A 19,259-nucleotide genomic window follows, 5' to 3' on the forward strand; every position below is an offset into this window, starting at 1 on the left:
TGATTTGTTACTTGGGAAGAATAAACTAGGCCCCCTTTTCCTCTTGGGAAGGTACCTGCCTTTGGTGTTAACATCAACAGGTATGCTGATCTGAAGGTTTAGTTAGCTGTCTGCTGGTTATCATTCTCAGCCTTGTGTTCCATAATCACTAATAAAGGAGATATTTTAGGCTTTCACCTTCTGACTCCTTTATTTCTTGATTCATATAAAACCTGAGCAGGAAAGACGTAGCTATCTATTTGGCTTCCTTAATATTCTATAATTAGTATTTGTGGTTTTCCTCTCCATTTCTCTTAGAGGCATAGAATTTTAGAATTGAAAGATTTTTTTAAAAAAGACTGAAATTCATTTCACCATCTCATACCTGAACCGGGCTGCCCGGTGGTCATTCAGCCCTTGCCTACACACTTCTGATAATGAAGACCTTGCTCTCTCAAGAGGTGGCCCAGGGTGTCTGGCTGGGGATGCTCTAAATTGGGGCTGAAATTGCCCGAGGAAGGTTTGGATCCAGCGTGTGGAGATTTCAGCCCTGCCTGAACTCAGTGTAAAACGTTCAGATTAGGATTTCTTTGGGAGAAAGTATTGGCCTGAGACCTGCTCACTTTCAGATAATTGTTCTAGAAAATTCATTTTCCAATAAGTCGTCAGAATTGGCTGAGGGCAAGAGTGAGTATTCTGTGTTTATGGCATCTCATTCTGAGAAATTTCCTACTACTCCAATGTGCCTGCTGCATCCTCAGCAAATTCTAGCTTGTGGCTTGTCTGAAATGGTGCAGAAGATTGACCCACAATGCACTTTATTAACCTTCTGGCTCGGTGCTCCAGGGTAGGGGATGCAGTGTTACGACTCCCAGAAGGTCAACTCCTGAAAGCTGAGCATGGTGCGTACTCTGGTGGCAGAAGAGAAAACTGCCAGTGAAATTCTCCTTTCCTTGCCAAAGATGCTAAGTGAAAGCTTCAGAACACTCACTTTCAGTACACTTGCTAAGTGGAGATGGACCAATTTGGAATCTGCTCATATATGCTGTTTGTTCTTAACTTCAAGGCAACATTCGATAGAAACCAGAAAATGTTAAGAAACCAGAAACCAGATTCCTTCTTAACTTTTTTTTTTCCAAAAAAAGAGAACAACTTTATTGAGATAATTCACGTACCAGAAATTCACCTGTTGAAATGTTCAATTTGTTGTTGTTGTTGTTCAGTTGCTCAGTCATGTCCAACTCTTTGCAACCCCATGGACTGCAGCACACCAGGCTAGCCTGTCCTTCACCATCTTCCAGAGCTTGCTCAAACTCATGTCCATTGAGTCAGTGATGCCATCCAACCATCTCATCCTCTGTGGTCTCCTTGTCCTCCTGCCTTCAATCTTTCCCAGCACCAGGGTCTTTTCCAGTGAGTCAGCTCTTCATATCAGGTGGCCTAAGTATTGGAGCTTCCGTATCAGTCCTTCCAATGAATACTCAAGGTTGATTTCCCTTAAGATTGACTGGTTTGATTTCCTTGCTCTCCAGGGGACTCTCAAGAGTCTTCTCCAGCGCCATAGCTCAAAGGCATCAATTCTTCGGTGCTCAGCCTTTTTTATTGTCCAGATCTCACATCCCTACATGACTACTGGAAAAACCATATATGGACCTTTGTAGGCAAAGTAATGTATCTGCTTTTTAATATGCTGTCTAGGTTTGTCATTGTTTTTCTTCCAAGGAGCAAGTGTCTCTTAATTTCATGGCTGCAGTCACCATCTGCAGTGATTTTGAAGCCCAAGAACATAAAGTCTCTCACTGTTTCCATTGTTTCCCCATCTATTTGCCATAAAGTGATGGGACTGGATGCCATGATCTTTGTTGTTTGAATGCTGAGTTTTAAGCTAGCTTTTTCACTCTCCTCTTTCATCTTCAAGAGGCTCTTTAATTCATTGACTTTTAAGTCTTCAATTCGTTGGATTTTACTATATTCACAGATTTTTAAAATCATCACCACCATCAATTTTAGAGCATTTTCATCACCCCTGAAAAAAAATTCCTGCGCCAGTTAACACTCACTCTCAAATCCTCCTCCATCAGCCCTTTGAAACCATTAATCTGCTTCCTTGTCTCTATAGATGTACCTCTTTTGACAAATGGAATCATAAAATATATAGCTTTTGCATCTCGATTCTTTCACTTGATGTTTTCAAGATCATGTGGTAGCATGAATCAATACTTTGTTTCTTTTAATGGCTAAGTAATATTCCATTGAATGGATTTACCATGTTTTGCTTATCTAGTCTTCTGCTAATGGATATTTGGGTTGTTTATACTTTGGCTGTTATGAATAAAATTTCTCTGAACATTCAGGTACAAGTTTTTGTATGGTTATATAGTTTCGGTTCTCTTGGGTGTATATGTAGGAATGAGTTTGCTGAATCATACTCCTTTTAATAATCTTTTAACATTGCTTATTTTGATTGCTATCCTTGTGTCCCATATTTCTATTCCCTGGATTCATATTCACTTCCTCTGTAGTGTAGGCTGTCCATGATGATATAAAGAAACAGAACAGAAATAGACTTACAGACATCAGAAGCAAACTTATGGTCACCATAGGGGAAAGGGAGGAGTGGAGGGATAAATTAGGAGTTAGGATTAATGTGTATACATTACTACATATAAAATTGATAATCAGCAAGGAGCTACTATGTAGCACAAGAAACTCTATACAATATTCTGTAATAACATATATAGGAAAAGAATCAGAAAAAAAATGATATATGCATATGTATAACTGAATCACTTTGCTATACACCTGAAACTATCACAACACTATAAGTGAGCTATACTCCAAAATAAAATAAAAATTAAATTAAAGAAAAGAATTGAAGGGGAAAATAAAGTTAATATATCTGGGACCCAGTTTAAAGTTCTTTGTAGAAAGAATTAAAAATTGTTCAAGTGAGACTAGACTGAATCATATGAATGGTTATTATAAATATATTGAGTCTCTGCTAGGTGATATTTGCCTTTGTGTTCTTCTTTCCCAGCTTCCACTTGAAGATTTACAGTTTTTTTTTTTTCCCCAGAATCGAAATGAAATAAAAAATGGCACTATCCTTCGATTAACCACATCTCCGGTAAGTTGATGCTTGTTGGTGGTTCTGTGATTCACAGTTTGTTATATGTGATTATGGGATATTAATTTTTCAAGGTGACTCGTGAAAAAAAAGATTTTTGGAGTGTTCCCCTAGTCTGGAGTAGCAGGAATGCCCCCCGCCCCTTCGATTTCCTGGCACAGAAAAGAAAGTTTTTGTTCCAGGTTATGTGCAAGTAAATTCACTTTAAAGTTTGAATTTTGTGGTCATATCAACAATTCTTATAATATAGATAGGATAACTCTACCCTGCGAATCGGTTTTACCTACCTACTCACAGATCCAGCTAAGACTGTCTGAACAAACAAAGGGAACAAAACTAGAGACAGCCTGTTAAACTTCCCTTGAAAGTCAAAAGGTGTATCTGTCTGTGTATGAAAGAGAAAAAATGTTTAAGCATTTCCTAAGGTTTGGTCAGTTATTGTGACAATTCATCAAATATAGTTTAAGAAATATTTGCCGCTTATGTTGTTTCACTGACAGCTGATTCTAGAAAAAAACCCTTTCAAGTTTTCCAAATAAAAACTACTAAACAAAATGCTACAGTATATTTAGATTACTGTAGCCAACTGTATTGCTTAACTTGATCTTTCTTACTTGCTTATAGAGACTTTGGATAGTAACATGAGCATATTTAAACTATGTTTTTTTCACAGTGCATTTTATCACTTTCCTAAAAAATAATCTGCACAAAATACACCAAATGTTACTATTTTCACTCTGCATATGTGATGAAAACTGTGTCTAGCTCTCATTTTCAGTTTCCACTGAAGCCATGTGCTAGGCTAAAAATAAATTTAAAAATTGGGAAAAGCATCTGGCTAAAATTAAATTGTGGGTACTGTAACCACCACAAATTCTTCTTGTTGAAAATCACATTAGAGAGGCTTACAAACACCTAAACATTTTACCCAGTAACATCTCGAGCCTAAACACAGTGATGGGCTCAATAAAATACGCTGCTGGAGTTGGCTAAACTGGCTTTTGGTACCTTCTTTCCCACTTAAGGGAAATTATCATTCACACTCATTTTTCAGTAGCTCCATGTTGAGCCAAGACATTTTTGTCTGCCTTAGCACTGACCTTACTTCAGTCAGCATGAATTCATGTTGATTTGACCTTTAGAGACCATGGTTTCATTTGGGTTTTGTAGTTCCTATATCTCCTGTTGAAATTATTCATCTGGTTGATGGGCAGAAAGAATATACCTTACTTTTGTTTCATCTCAGAATTAGAAAGGCACCACTTTTTTTTTTTTTTTTTTAATCTAGACCTTGGCTTCATGAACAAAATTTCTGCAGTGCCAAGCTATGCCTTGCAAGAAGGTTAGGTGTTTGTCAGGGTGAAGTTTCTCAGCATCCAGAAACTGACACTGTGGTGTGACTTGGCCTCACTGGGAACCCTGGAGCTTGTGCTCTTCATGTACCCACCACAGCGAAGGGAGATGTGCAAAACCCAGTGCACAAAACACCACTATACAATAGAGGCCCCCTGCAAGAGACTAGTTTACATTTTCCAGAGAATGGTGGTCCCCAAAGTTGAATCATTGGTAGAACTTTAAAAATGCTGATGTCTGGGCCTTTAAAGAGGAGCTGAATAATGATATCTAAGAATAGGGTCCAGGCACCTGCACTTTAAGTAAGCACTTTATGGTTTGACTGTAGCCATGGAGTCTAGAATTGGGAATTACTCTATAAGCAAGACATATTGGATCTTTAAACTTTGTTCATTGCTGGTAGATTTTCTTTTTAAAGATTTTGTGTTTGACTGAAAAAATATGGGTCAGCATATGCTAACTCTTTCACTTCTTATATACACAGTAAAAATACATTTTTGAAAACTGTCTCTATTGAATTTGCAAGGAGGTGTTAGAGTACCATAAAGAATCCAGCAAATGGTGTTGTGCTAACTTTTACAAGTTTTTGCATCTACCTCAGCTGAACTCTCTCTGTAGCCACAGTACTCACACTCGCCCACACTCATAGACGCATGCATGCACACACTCTTGTTTTAGGTAATGTGCAGCTCATGTCCACTCTATCAATGGCATTTTTCTTGATGGATTTATTTTCAGTATTACTCTGTTATAAAACTATTCCTTTTGGATTATTCCTAACAAAATAAGGCATTAATAAGAGAAGATAAAAAAAAAACTGCATAGTTATTCTTTTAAAAGCCCAACACTTGGCATATGGTCTTCCTTTATGTTGCATATCTTCAGACAATCTCTCTACTGACCATCTTAAATGTATATCTTTTTTAGCTGTCATATCCTTATCCGTCTCCCCAGTAGTATGAAAATATAGCCATGAGCCCACCCTGGAAATGTGTGTGAATATGTGTGAGTTTTTGAGCATTTAAAGGTTTGAAGACCTTCAGATTATGCTGCTAAGTAGTATTTCCTTGTATCTGTCATGATAATATTAATAATAGCTATGGAAATCTAACCTCAGGTCACATGTTGCATGAAGCATGTTTTACATAAATTTTGGCTACTGTTCCTGTTATTAATAGAAGAAGCCTAGGTTTCCAGACCATTGTTTTCACATTCCTGAAATTCTTGTTTTGGAAAGTTTTTATAGTAAGTAGATTTGTAGTTTTGGAGAATGGAAAGCCATTCTAAGTTCTAAGTAGGACACAAAACTCAGAAGTTACAAAGAAAAAGATTAATAAATTTGATTACCAAAAATAAAAACACCACCACAGAACTTTCATGTTTGGGAAAAATTCCAGAAACAAAGTAAAAAATAGCAAATTAAGAAAAACTATTGGCAATGTAAGTAATAAACAGAGGATTAATTCCTCAATTTGCAAAATCCCTTGTGAATAAATAAACTTCCCCCAAAATAGATGGTCTAAAACCTATAAACAAAAATGATCTTTCTCTCTGTCTATAAATCTATATATTTATCTGTATTATCTTGCCAGGCAGGATCTATATAGATCTATATATGGCTATATAGCTATAGCTGTGAAAGAAGAAACTCAATCTTCCTCTCAAAAAACAGATGAAAATTTACACTTCTTGATAATGAAGGCATGAGGCAAAGATGCTGTGAGGTCAAGAGTATAAATTGGTACAGCCTTTTTGGAGGGCAATTTAGCTGTATTCACCCAAGCTTAAAATGCACGTGTCTTTGTTCTGACAATTTTACTGCTGGGAATTTATTCAATAGATAGTCTCACAAAAGCACTGTAGGATACACACACACACACACACACACACACACACACACACACACCATACACATCCATACAGGGCTGTATGCATCATTGCTTTCAATAATCAAAAGCTGGAACCTATTAACTGTCTATCAGTTGGGACTAGTTAAATGCATTAGGTGATAACCGTGTGATAGAATACTGTATAGATGTGAAAAAGAATGTGGCATATGTTGCCTCAGAGGCACCTCAAAATTTTATTAAGTGCCAAAGCAGGTTGCAGAACATGTGTGTAGAGTCATCCCCCTGATGCACAGGGAAAACAGGTATATGTCAATAAAAGAAAAGAAATGGTTCTCAAGGAACATCACAAGAAACTGTTAGCATTATGCTAACTTTATTTTTCACTTTATAACTTCTGGTAATACTTACATATTTCTGTACCATGTGCCGCTGTTATTTTATTTTATTTTGGCTGCACCCTGTAGCATGTGGGATCTTCCCTGATCAGGCATTGAACCTGTTCCTCTTGTGGTAGCATGGAATCAGCCACTGGACCACCAGGGAAGTCCCTACTGATGTTATTTTTAATTAAGTAAATCTGCAAACAAATTTCATAATGTCACTACAGTATACAAGAGATGAATCATAACATTCCATGCTAAAACCATTCCAGTATTCCAAACTATTAGATTTTTAAGAGCCCTTTTATATATGACCTGAACTCTTCTTGCCTCTTATCCTTCATTTTGGCCCATGTGGACAAATTAAATAAAATTGCTTATCAAGTATCTGCTGTTGCTTTGTCAGCTTTAAGTGCAACCCTGCCTTCTGTTCTCTTTCATTTGGGGAACTGATATTAGAAGCATCTGGGTTTAGAGAGCCTGATTTGGGGGGCCAGTTACTGTGGCAAAAAGAAAAACAGCGTTACCCCAGTCACTCTGTGGATTCAGGTTGTCAGAGATTCTTAACAGTAAGACTGTTAATGATTTTTTGAACCAATTTCTCTCTCCTGAGCTGAGAAGCCTAAAGCAAATGGTAGGATGTCATAAGTTCTGTTTCTTGCCATCGCCCTATGAGCTTAACATAGAGAGAAGCCAGTGGAAGCTTTTAGGCAGAGGAGGGACAGGCTCACTCTGGGTGCTGCTCCGGAACAGATTGCGAGTGTCAAGGGGATGGGTTAGGAGACAGGGCAGCAGTGCCGATCGGAGACAGTGCCGATCGGAGACGATGGCGCCGGCTGCCTGTGTGGTCTGGACATGGAGGGTCTGAAGGAGGGTTGGAGGGCAAGCCCCAGCACTTCCTAATACTGGAGATGTGGTTCTCCTTGAGGGAGACTGCAAAGATGTCCCTGGTGTTTGGGCACAATCAACAGCAGTGCTGCTTACTGGAATAGAAAGTTTAGGAAGCGGGAAATGAAGAATTGGAGATGCCTGTCCTGTGTCCACAAGGACACGCCAATCAGGCAGTTAGGAGTCTGTTAGGAACACTTAGGTGTGCTGAAGTCTGCTGAGAAGGTAAGGAGGACCCGATGAGCAAGGTAGACAGGGCGTCATGGAGACGTTGTCCTGGTAGATAGGGGTGAGCGTGGAAGCTCATGGATGGAGGTGAGGAGGAGAATGTGAGGTGAGGTGAGCGGCAGCTTTAGACCCACTCTTAATTCCAGAACTGTTGTGGAGAATGGAAGCAGTGAAATGAGGGCCTGGCTGGAAGTGAATTGACTCAGTGTACAAAGGTGTGACAAATGTACACACCTTTTCATTTGTTTTTAAAACAGGGCCTATTGGAGATGTTTGTAGCTGGACCTGATCTACTGCAGGGAGAGAGACTGATGTACAAAAGAAAGGAGGACACAGTAGGGGCAGAATCCCTGAGAGGGTGAGAGGGTGATAGCTCTAGATCCAGGGATAAGGGAATGATTGACCTTGGATAGGAAACAGAGGTCAGGTGCATAGAATCAGAAAGCAGCAGGGCATGAGCATAGAGGCCCTGGGGCCATGTCCTTACAAACAGGAAGCTGAAGGAACTCTGTTTGTGCTTTTTGAAATAGGAAGATGCAGTAATTCCTGGCTGATTACTTTGATTTCCTCAGTAAAATGTGAGGCAAGATCACCAGTGTGAGAGAAGCAGGAAATGAGGGAGTTTAAGGAAAGAAGAAAAGGTGTGAAAGAGTCATTTTGGAGGGAGCTTCCCAGGTGGCACTAGTGGTAAAGAACCCACCTGCCATTGCAGGAGACTAAGAGACACACCTTCAATCCCTGGGTTGGCAAGCTCCTTTGGAGAGGAGGGCATGGCACCTCACTCCAGTATTCTTGCCTGGAGAATCCCGTGGACAGAGGAGCCTGGCGGACTATAGTCCATAGGGTCACAAAGAGTCAGACATGACTTGATGACTTAGTACGCATGCAGCAGACATTCCAGGAAAACTTGGTTGGATTGCTGGGCAATATTGAGTGCACGTTTGAAAATATCTGTGAAACTTGTGAACCTATAGACTTTTTTGATTACTTCTTAATTGGTATCATGGACCCAGAACCATTCGGGAAATTCCTTGGGAAAAGCTTTAATTGGGACCTTAAAGAACAGAGATGGTAAATACTTGGCACACACCTACTGTGTATACCTATTCTGTGTCCACTGGTGATCCCTCAGAGGCTGTTTGCCTCTGAGCTTGGCCCAGAACTTTCTCATCCCAGGACATTAGGCAGCCACACTGTGCTATTTGAGTGACTCAAGATGAAACTTGCTTTCTATCCTAGGACAATGCCGAAAATAATACTTACTATCTAATACAATCACCCACACAGCTATTAGAGTCTTTTTCAGTTGTTATAACTGCTTGGAAAATCAGAACTAAAGCTATTTTATTTTTTAATAATGTAAAATTTCTCCCAAATATAAAGGTATTTCAGACTCATGGAAAATTTGAAAAGTGAAGCTGGCAACAAAAAATTATGCAGAACATTACAATTCATAAATAACAGTGGGCTATATCTTGATTTGTTTCCTTGGGTCATGTTTATGCAAATATGTGTGCATTTATATATTCATTGCTTCTAGTATTTGAATATAAAAGCTATTTTAAGAGCTCCAAAGGTACCACACATTTGTCTAGATGTTAAATACATCCTATCAGTCAGGGAAGATCATCACCACCCAGGATTCCTCCAGCTCTGCTGCGTCTGCTCATGAACTCCTTAGGCCACCTGGTCCAGTCTGTTTGCCTGTCCTCACCTCCTTACACGCTCCCCTTTGCCCTCCAACCCCAGGCACACTGGTCCTTTTTCTGTCCCTCCGGACATCCTAGGCCTGTTCCTCTGTTCTTCCTTTGCACCAACCGTTCCTGCTGCCCAACATACCTCCTTGAGGCCCCTCCCCAATGTGGCTGAGTTTTTGTCGATTAGACCCCTGCATCAATGTTGCTTTCTTAGGCTGCTTGTCCCTGAAAACCACACGATGTGAAGACATGTTATTATCTAGACATTCAGATCCTCCAGTTTATTTCTGTCCTGCATGTAGAAGCCAGGTGCCAATGCCTTAAAAATGAGAACTCTAATTCTAGGCAAAGCTGCTAATTTGGTTTTAAATTATTTTTTGTATTTTTGTTTGCTTGTTTAATTACTTTGTTTTAAATTCATGCTGTAAATAACTAATGCGCATGAAACACATGTTGTTGAAAAGTGAAATTTACAAGCCCCGTTGTGTTGTGCTGGAAGGTTTTCAGTAACCCCGAAAGATTATTTGGGTGTCTAATGACGCTTTTGAACATTTTGTGTAGGCAGTTATTACTCAGAGTATTGACTGAACGGCTGAACACGCTGTATAAATTTGTGCAATTGCTTAATTAAGCAAATAGCTTTTTGTCATTTGTAGATAATAATTTTACTTAAAAAATAAATATCCTCCCGCTTTTCCCCTCCACACTGCCATACTCACTCCATTTCCAGGGTTTTACTGTTTTTGGGCTCTTGCTTCTCCTTGAGATGGGAATATAGGCCCTGTCAAAGAAAGGCAACTGATTTTCGTTGTAAAATTGACAAGCATTGCCTGAAGGTGAAGACATTACGGTTGGAAACCTCCCTTGGTTTGTAATACTTAACTAAACTTGCGCGTTTTGCCTTTGTTTCTTCCTTTCTCAGTGAGGTGGTGATTTTTTTTTTTGGATCTGTGGTGGTTTCCTCTGTGAACACTCTTGCTTTTGTTTTTCTCTCTGGTGAGGCTCAAAACGCCCAACAGCTCCATGAGCGAATCCAGTCATCGAGTATGGACGCCAAGCTGGAGGCCCTGAAGGACTTGGCCAGCCTCTCCCGGGATGTCACATTTGCCCAGGAGTTTATAAATCTGGATGGCATCTCTCTCCTCACACAGATGGTGGAAAGCGGCACCGAGTAAGCATCTTTTATCTAGACTTCATTCTGGGTATTTGGAGAAGGCAATGGCACCCCACTCCAGTACTCTTGCCTGGAAAATCCCATGGATGGAGGAGCCTGGTGGGCTGCAGTCCATGGGGTCTCGAAGAGTCGGACACGACTGAGCGACTTCACTTTCACTTTCATGCATTGGAGAAGGAAATGGCAACCCACTCCAGTATTCTTGCCTGGAGAATCCCAGGGGCTGGGGAGCCTGGTGGGCTGCCGTCTGTGGAGTCGCACAGGGTCGGACACGACTGAAGTGACTGAGCAGCAGCAGCAACAGCATTCTGGATATCCTTTCCTTGTTCTTATTAGTTTTAAATACCAGAAATTGTCTAGGCTCAGGAAAAAAAATGGCGTTTAAGACAGTGTGTGGGGTGTGGTTTTGTAATTTAAGGATCACTACATTCTCCACCCACCAACTAGTCAGTATCTAACACAGTCTGAAATTTCAGATTTAGAAGGAGAAATATTAGGTCATTATCTCTAAGGGCCTTTCCAACACAAATTATAAGTATTTAAAATATAAATCCCTCATATCCTTTGCTTATCTGCAAAAAGAATTTTCCTCCCCTGACTGCATTTTTAAAGAAAGTTAGAATACCTCCTTAGATTTCAGAGTCTGAAATCAGTCTAAATAGCATCCCTAAAGTAATTTTTTTTACATTAACATTTGACTGATGGAATACATGTATTTCATTATTTACCATTAAGTACAATGAACATTGGGCTTCCCAGGTGGTGCTAGCAGTAAAGAACCCGTCTGCCAATGCAGGAGATGTAAAGAGACATGGGTTTGATCCCTGGGTCAGGAAGATCCCCTGGAGGAGGGCATGGCAACCCACTTCAGTATTCTTGCCTAGAGAATCCCCTGTCCAGAGGAGCCTGGTGGGCTACAGTCCATAGGGTGGCAAAGAGTCAGACACAGCTGAAGCAACTTAGCATGCATGCACAATAAGCGTTTATTAGGTACCCACTGTGTACAAAACATTAGAAGTCGGGAAAATTTTACAAGATGTGAATCTTGCCATCTAAAACTTTTTAGAGGCAGAATTCAGTTGAGGTGCAATTCCTCCTGAGGGCTGGGAGTCTAGAGGCTGGACCAGTTACATCTCATGGAACCTTACAGGAGGGTATCAGTGAATGGGCTTTAAGGAGTTTGAGTTCTATCCTGAGCAAGGAAGGAATGGGCATTTCTGATTGGGGAGTTCATCTTCTTAGGGAAAGGTTTGATTCTGTGGTGTGATTGTGGAGTCTAAGGAGCTAGATGGACCTAGCTTTAATATGTGTGGACAGATCATTCCCTTGACCACAGAATGACAGCTTAGGGTCCCACAGGAAAATGCTCATTTCTATATGGTCGGGTGCTACTGGTAAAGACTATTAGAGCATGCCAGTTAGACCTTGTGGGGATGCTGAGCCAGCCAACTACATAGTAATATGCCAAATGAATAATGTGCAGAGCTGGGGTAGGTGTTTATTAGGAAAGAATAAATATCACTGAGAACTGGAGTTTAAACCTAGGTCATTTAAATCTCTCTTCAGTATGTGGTGATTTAAAGAATGACCTGATGACTGTACATGGTAGAAACCTGTCTCGGCCCACTCCCTTCCTTCCTTCCTTCCGGTCTCCTCCTACACTTGGTATTATTTAGCCTCTGCCACTGGCTAATAAGAGATTCTTTTTTTCTATTTCAAAGAGCATGTTTTATAACAATAGAAATATCTCCTATATTAGAATGTTCTCCAGAGTTTGGAGTTGGGGGGTCTTACTTCACAGACAAGTAGAGAAAACATCTAGGAGTGAATAATGGGAGAGGGAAGTCTAATCCAAGAGGACTGGGAAGCAGATTGGGTGATCTGGAAAGGGTCAGTTGTAGACGGAATTATCTATTTTGTTGTTGTTGTTGTTGTTCAGCTGCTCAGTCGTGTCCGACTCTTTGTGACCTCATGGACTGCAACATGCCAGACTTCCCTATCCTTCCCTATCCTTCAGGTCTCCCAGAGCTTGCTCAAACTCATGTCCATTGAGTCAGTGATGCATCCAACCATCTCCTTATCTATTTTTTTAATGATGACTAAAACTCAGCTTATTAAATTTTTGGTAAACATGGACTTGGAGTAGGACAGCGAATCTCAAATTCTGGGTGTTATCAAAATCCAAAGTGGTTACTGTAAATTGGAGTTGGTGCTTGAAGCAGCAACTTGAAGGGAAGTTGAATAAGTTTAACCATCCATGAGGCTTACCCAAGGAAAAGGAGAAAGAGGATTCTGTCTGTCGGAAGCTCCAGGCTAGAATCCAGTGAGGAGTGTATCAGATTCCTCACTCCTTGTTACTAGTGGACAGTGGATTGCGAGTTGAGATTACAGACACATTCAGTGGTGACTGTGGATGACTTCATGACATACATGGTAGGCCCTGCTTCACACCCATTATTGCTTCTGGTGGGATAGTGAGCCCTGGGAGCTTCTGCCTCCATTACATTTGTAACATGTTAAACAAAAACATAAACGTGTTCCTGCATTTATTGATTTATCTAAATCCCAGCCATTGACATATCAAAAACAATGTACTAGAAACAGTTTCAGTGGAACCTGCTAATATTAGGTGGTTCTGCCACAGATACCTAAGTATCCAGGGGCTTAAGCTCTGGCATATTCAGAATAACATTGTGTTAATACTTCCAGGTTTATCAGAACTGCAATCATAATTACAATTACAATGGTCCATACACTGAAAACTAGAGTGCATGGGATATGTACCCTAAATAGAGGACCTGAGCTGAGCTGAGCTCCAGAACCTCTGGAGGTTGGCAGTTATATACTTGACAATGAGGGAGAATGCATGCTAGGAGCTTCAGTTTTTTAGTTTCTCGTATATTCGTTTGCTAGGGCTTCTGTAACAAAATACCACAGAGCGGATGGCTTAAATAACAGAAATTTCTATTCCCACAGTGCTGGTGGCTGAAAGTCCAAGCTCAAGGTGTTGGCAGGCATGGTCACCTTCTTCCTATAGGGCTTCCCAGATGGTGCTAGTGGTAAAGAACCTGCCTACCAATGTAGGAGACTTAAGAGACATGGGTTGATCCCTGGGTCCAGGGAAGATCCCCCAGAGGAGGGCACGGCAACCCACTCCAGTATTCTTGCCTAGAGTATCCTATGGACGGAGGAGCCCAGAGGGCTACGGTCCATAGGGTCGCAAAGAGTCGGACGTGACTGAAGTGCCTTAGCATGCACACCTTCTTCTTATGTCCTTACAAAGTCTTTCCTCTAATCAAAAGCATCCTAAGTGTCTCTTTGTCTAGTTTGCCTCCTCTTACAAGGACACCAGTCAGACCGGATTAGGACCCTAAAGGCCTCATTTTAACTTAATCACCTTGTTAGAGGCTTTATCTCCAAATACTGCCCCATTCTGATGTATTGGGGAACAAGAATTCAATATATGAATTTCAGGGGATACAGTTCAGCCCATGACGCTCATCAGGGAGACACTACCCCTTGTGCTTGATAGGAAAAGGAGTAAAAATGGATACTATGTATGGCCTTGTCAACCTTCGTGCTTTTCATCTGTGCTGTTGCCTTACTCTGTAATTTTATCTTGACTTATGGAGTGGCCTACAGACTGAACATTGGAGACAGCAGATCTGAATTATATCACTAGGTTTCACATGTCAATCCTGAATTTACTCTGTGTGAACCACAGTAATTGAATTCTTTTTTTCCCCAAAGTGTATCATACACATTCATATTTTAATTATTTACAATCTGTAAGCCATCCCAGTTTGTTACGTGCAACTTGATTTCAGACAGATGAACAGAACTCAAGACCAGATCTTGAGTGTGTTCTGGTTTGCATTGTCTCTTATACTTTCCCATCACACTGTGTTACTGGGAAGGGATGATATCTCTCTGAATGACCTTGGTGTGTGCTCTCATCACCATTTTGCATATAAGTTCAAAGTCACACTACTCATAGGGATGGAGTAAAGAGGGCACCGGAGCTGTACAACCTTCCTGCCTTCCTTCTACAAGGTCCTGCCACTCATGGTAGGAAGCTGCTCATTTGATGACCAGTTATTTTCAGATCTTTTGCTCAGATGGAAAGGAAACGAGAAGGACCTTTTTCTTTTAGGGAAACTCAGCTTCTCAATTAAACTTAAACAAGGCTTTAATTAATTAACAGGAAACCTTTGGAATAGAAACTGCACAAATTAAATAGATCCTGCAATTTGGAAGGCATTTACTTATGACTCCTGGGCAGACTTCCAGGTGGGAAAGGCAGCGGTTTCCTGAACAGGACCTGTGGAAATTTTTAGGAAACACTGAAGAAATGTAGCTGGAATTTTTCTTCTTACTTTGAGCTATAATGAGATTCAAAGATTGCTTGCCTGCTTGCCATTACCCAAGGCTGAGCTTTTTAACATCTCTTTCCAGCTGGTACCAGGAGAGACTACAGGGAAAAAATGAACAACAAAGGAGCAAGAGGCAGTGGCACTTTGGCAGAACACAGTGTCTAAAACTTGAATTTCATTTTTCCATTCTTGTATAATTTTGAAATTCCATTCCTAGTTTCAGCTTGAAAGATAGATGTGGAAGCATATACATTTTGGGGGAAACTTGTTTCCCCAGCCTGAGTCAAGAAATGATATCTATTAAGGAATGAGCAATTATTTTTGTTTTCTGGGTTTTTTTTAAGGATAGATATTAAAAGACTCTCAGAAATGATATATTTTGTTTTATTTGAAAGAAAAAAGAATTGTACCTGCAACTTTAAATCCATTGTAGTGAATAACACTGCTTTTCTTGGGGTTTTAATTAAACGCCATGTTCTTTGTCTATGCTGCAGTGCACACACACAATTGGATGGTTTACTCTGTGCCCTTTTGCCGTTCAATAATCAGAAGAACAGGGGAACATTTCCAAGAATGAAAGGGCAGGATCCTTCTAGTTTCCCACTTGGCAACATGACAGGAAAATTACGCCCTTGGAATATGAGTAAGCAGTAGCACCACCCTGGGCAGAAAAGTTAAGAGTGAAAAAAGTTAAAAATCATTTATTTACCAAAAACTCATTTATTTATTATTTAAAAATAAATGTAAGTAAGCAGAAAGAAACAAATAAGAATCATTTGTCTTCTGCCTTACCAGAGGCAAATATTTTTAACATCTGGGTGTATATTGTTTTTGTACATTCTTATAGATACACACACACATACACAGGCTTACACACACATACACAGGTTTTACAAAAGTAGAATTATAATATTAATGGTATCTATAATCTGCTTTTTGTACTTAATAGTGCCATGTCATTAAATATTATTCTCTTCGTAATTTTTGCTATCTGCCTATTTTTTATTGGAGTATAATTGCTTTACAACATTATGTTAGTTTCTGCAGTACAACAAAGTGAATCAGCTATATGTATACACATATATCCCCTCTCTCTAGAGTGTTCTTCCCATCCCCTCATCCCTCCCCTCTAGGTTGTTGTCTGCCTATTAGTTCACTTTTAAAGCTCTGTTGAAGTACAGTTGGTAAGTAGTGTAATAGGATAATTTGAAGGATATGCAGAGTGGAATTAACCATTCCCCTATTGGATATTTACTGTTTTCAGGTTTTATTATGATTGTGAACATTCTCTCATCAGTTTTTCTTTCAGCAGAATCTTTGTGAATAATTACTTTATTGAAATAAGATTACTAATTCAGTTGATACGCACATATTCAAGCTGTTTTAAAATAAGAACAGCCCCATAGCTTGCTGACATGTCCTAATTTGTACTTTACCCTTCTTGTAGGAGTATGTCCATTCCTAACACCCTGGGCAATACTGGGCTGGTGTTTCCTTAGGGATTCTGGCTTTCCTAAGAAAAATAGCAGCGAGGTATTTGAGGAGTTTTCACTAATCTGGGGGATTTACAAGTACTTTTTATTTGCTTAGTTGATGTCATTTCTCCAAAATTTGGCTATACTAGCAACAGTGGAAAGAGTCCCATAGTTATTTTAGAGATATGTAAAGCCCTTATGTATCTCTAAGATAACTATGGAACTCTTTCCCTTAAGTGGACTTCCCTGATGGCTCAGATGGTAAAGAATTCACCTGCAATGTAGGAAATCTGGGTTCGATCCCTGGGTCGGGAAGATCCCCTGGAGGAGAGCATTGCAACCCACTCCAGTATTCTTCCCTGGAGAATCCCATGGACAGAGGAGCCTGGCGAGCAACAGTCCAGGGGGTCACAAAGAGTCGGATATGACTGAGCGACTAAGCACACAGCACAGCCAAGCCCTTAAATAATTGTCTTAAAAACAAACCACATTTGTTGTATAAATTGTCGGTCTCCTCCCCATTCTGTCATATAGATGACACAGATGAGGATGTTCGGGGGTGTGTATAGCTATGTGTGTTGTTTATATAAATTGTCATTGTTAATACACAAACAGTTTCATACTAAACTTCGATGATTCAGATCACTTTCTGCTGGCTGGAGTCAGAGTTGTGATTGTGTGTCAGGTGTGGAAATTCAGTTATGATCTAAATTAAGCATGCTGGAAGGATGTCTTGGCTCTGATGTTGCCTGGCATCCACACTTGAGAATGGGTTTCTAGGTTTTATTCATTTAGCAACGTATGTATTCTTTGAGTGCCAGATATTCCTGACACTGGGTTAGACACAGAATGTGTGTGTTGTTGGGTGGGGAGGGAGAGCACACAGTCGTGTGTATGACAGTTTGGGCCTATGTGTGACCTTTTTTGTCTTCACACAAAAGATTAATTTCTTTTTTGAAAGTGACTTTGCTAAGCTTCACGGACATGGATTACTGGCTCTAACTCAGGCTCTTGCTTCTGAGAATTCAGTGTTTCTTATAAACTGCGGTTGTCGTGGAAGGTCCAGGCCAGGCCAGATTGATCAGGGAATCTCTGCCAGCCGCCAAGCGCAGGTCACATCATGCGTGTCCTGTACTTCACCTCGGACAGAGGCCACGAGGAGGAGCCTGCGGCTCCCCAGGCCGAACCAGAAAGAAGCAGCTCTGTGTGGTCCGTGGGCCCCAGCTGAGAAGCTGGCTGAGTCTTCCAGCTTCCTCAGTCTGCCTTCTTGGAGCTGCAGGACACAGAGCTCAGGGAGTTTCAAACAGGAGCAGCCTTTCTGGGGCCCTGCCAGGAATTTGCATCACAAACACCAAAGGGGCCGACCTTCTTGGGCTTTGTTGGGGGTTGTGTGGCAGAAAATTCCTTATGCTGGAACTCCGCCTCACCAGCCATCCCTTTTTGCTTTGTGTCTTTGTCCATCACTCTCATAATAGAAATAAGAAGGGGTCATACAGCCTGTTTAAAGGAGAGGTTGTCTTCTGCTGGGGGAAGGATCCCATAGCTTGGGCTAAGGTGAGGGGCTTCTGATCACTGTGAAGCATTGATCTTTGGAGAATCATTCGTTCTCCTGATTGTGTTTCTTTTAAAATGGGTGTATATGGAGACAGAGAAAGAGAGAGAGAGGGAGAAGGAGCAGAAAGAGAGAGAAAGGGAGAGGGAGAGAGAACTTCAGTTAAGAAAACAGACGTCACAACAAAAGATTCCTCTTCTGATTGTTTCTCAGAAGCCAAAGTGAGGAAGTAGAGAAGTGTGAAACACAATTTCTCTCTCTGCATTCTGGTTAAGAACTTTCTAAAGTCAAGAGTCTGCTACAGGGGTTAGAACACACACACACACACACACTTATATATACCTAAGGATGCACAGGCCTGAGGCCAGAAAGTTATTTTGAAAAATTGCAGTGATTGCTTTATACACTACACACACACACACACCCCCCTCCAACAAGCATTAATTTTGAAGCAGTTCTGTTAAAAGATTAACTGACCCATAGCAAAACATTTTTAGAGTATATTTGGACAGAAATCAGTTAGAATTGGTCAGTGCCAAACTCGAAGTGGTTAGAAACACTCTATCCACAGGAGCTGTGGGGGAGGGGAGAGTCTCTTCCAGAGAAGAAGTGGAAGCAAAGCAAGGGCCTTGTTAGGTTGTTGGTAAAGTCTGGTTGCTTGTCCTTAGGTTTCCATTTCCTAACCTGGAGGCATTTGTAGGTTTCCGGTTTTGGATTGATTATATAGGCAGCCAGAGTATTAGAGACACCTTGTCTAAAGAGGGGCTTGTTCAATTAGTTTAACAGTTCCAAGCTTAATGGAAAAGTTGCAAGATCAAGTTTCACCAGTTGCCCTGATTGTGTCCTTTACAGAGATCTAAGCCCAGAGAGCCCCTTGCACCTAGTTGTCCTGCCTTCTTCTAGTTGTTGCAGGAAGGGGGACCTTTTCCAGATCTGGACAGTAGTTTCTTGTCTAACACTCAGAAATGAATTGTTCTAGGAGACACAGTACTGACAAAGTAAAAGAAAAAATAACTTTATTGGGAAGGGGTACCTGGACAGAGAGCAGCAAGGTGGTACAGGAACCCAGAACAACTGCTCTGCCTTGTGGATCACAATCTCAGGTTTTACGGTTATGCATAGTTTCTGGGTTGTCTCTGGGCAATCATCTTGCTTGTGCCCATATTTGGTCTGACTTAGCATC

At 40.7% G+C, this 19,259-nt stretch overlaps 1 protein-coding gene across 7 annotated transcripts in view; it reads left to right on the forward strand.

Annotated features, from left to right (window-relative positions):
- The window catches only part of ELMO1 (engulfment and cell motility 1), a 583,742-nt gene that overhangs the window by 178,066 nt on the left and 386,417 nt on the right, over positions 1–19,259 (forward strand). For all 7 annotated transcript variants that reach the window (XM_081534200.1, XM_081534196.1, XM_081534197.1 and 4 more), the window contains exons 5-6: positions 3,056–3,106; positions 10,504–10,673. In XM_081534200.1, the coding sequence (XP_081390326.1) occupies positions 10,549–10,673 (125 nt within the window). In that variant the 5' untranslated portion in view covers positions 3,056–3,106; positions 10,504–10,548. The remainder of the gene's footprint in view (positions 1–3,055; positions 3,107–10,503; positions 10,674–19,259) is intronic.

Source organism: Giraffa tippelskirchi, chromosome 10 (assembly GCF_054371585.1).
Source record: "Giraffa tippelskirchi isolate mGirTip1 chromosome 10, T2T-mGirTip1v1.2.pri, whole genome shotgun sequence".
NCBI classification, from domain to species: Eukaryota; Metazoa; Chordata; class Mammalia; order Artiodactyla; family Giraffidae; genus Giraffa; species Giraffa tippelskirchi.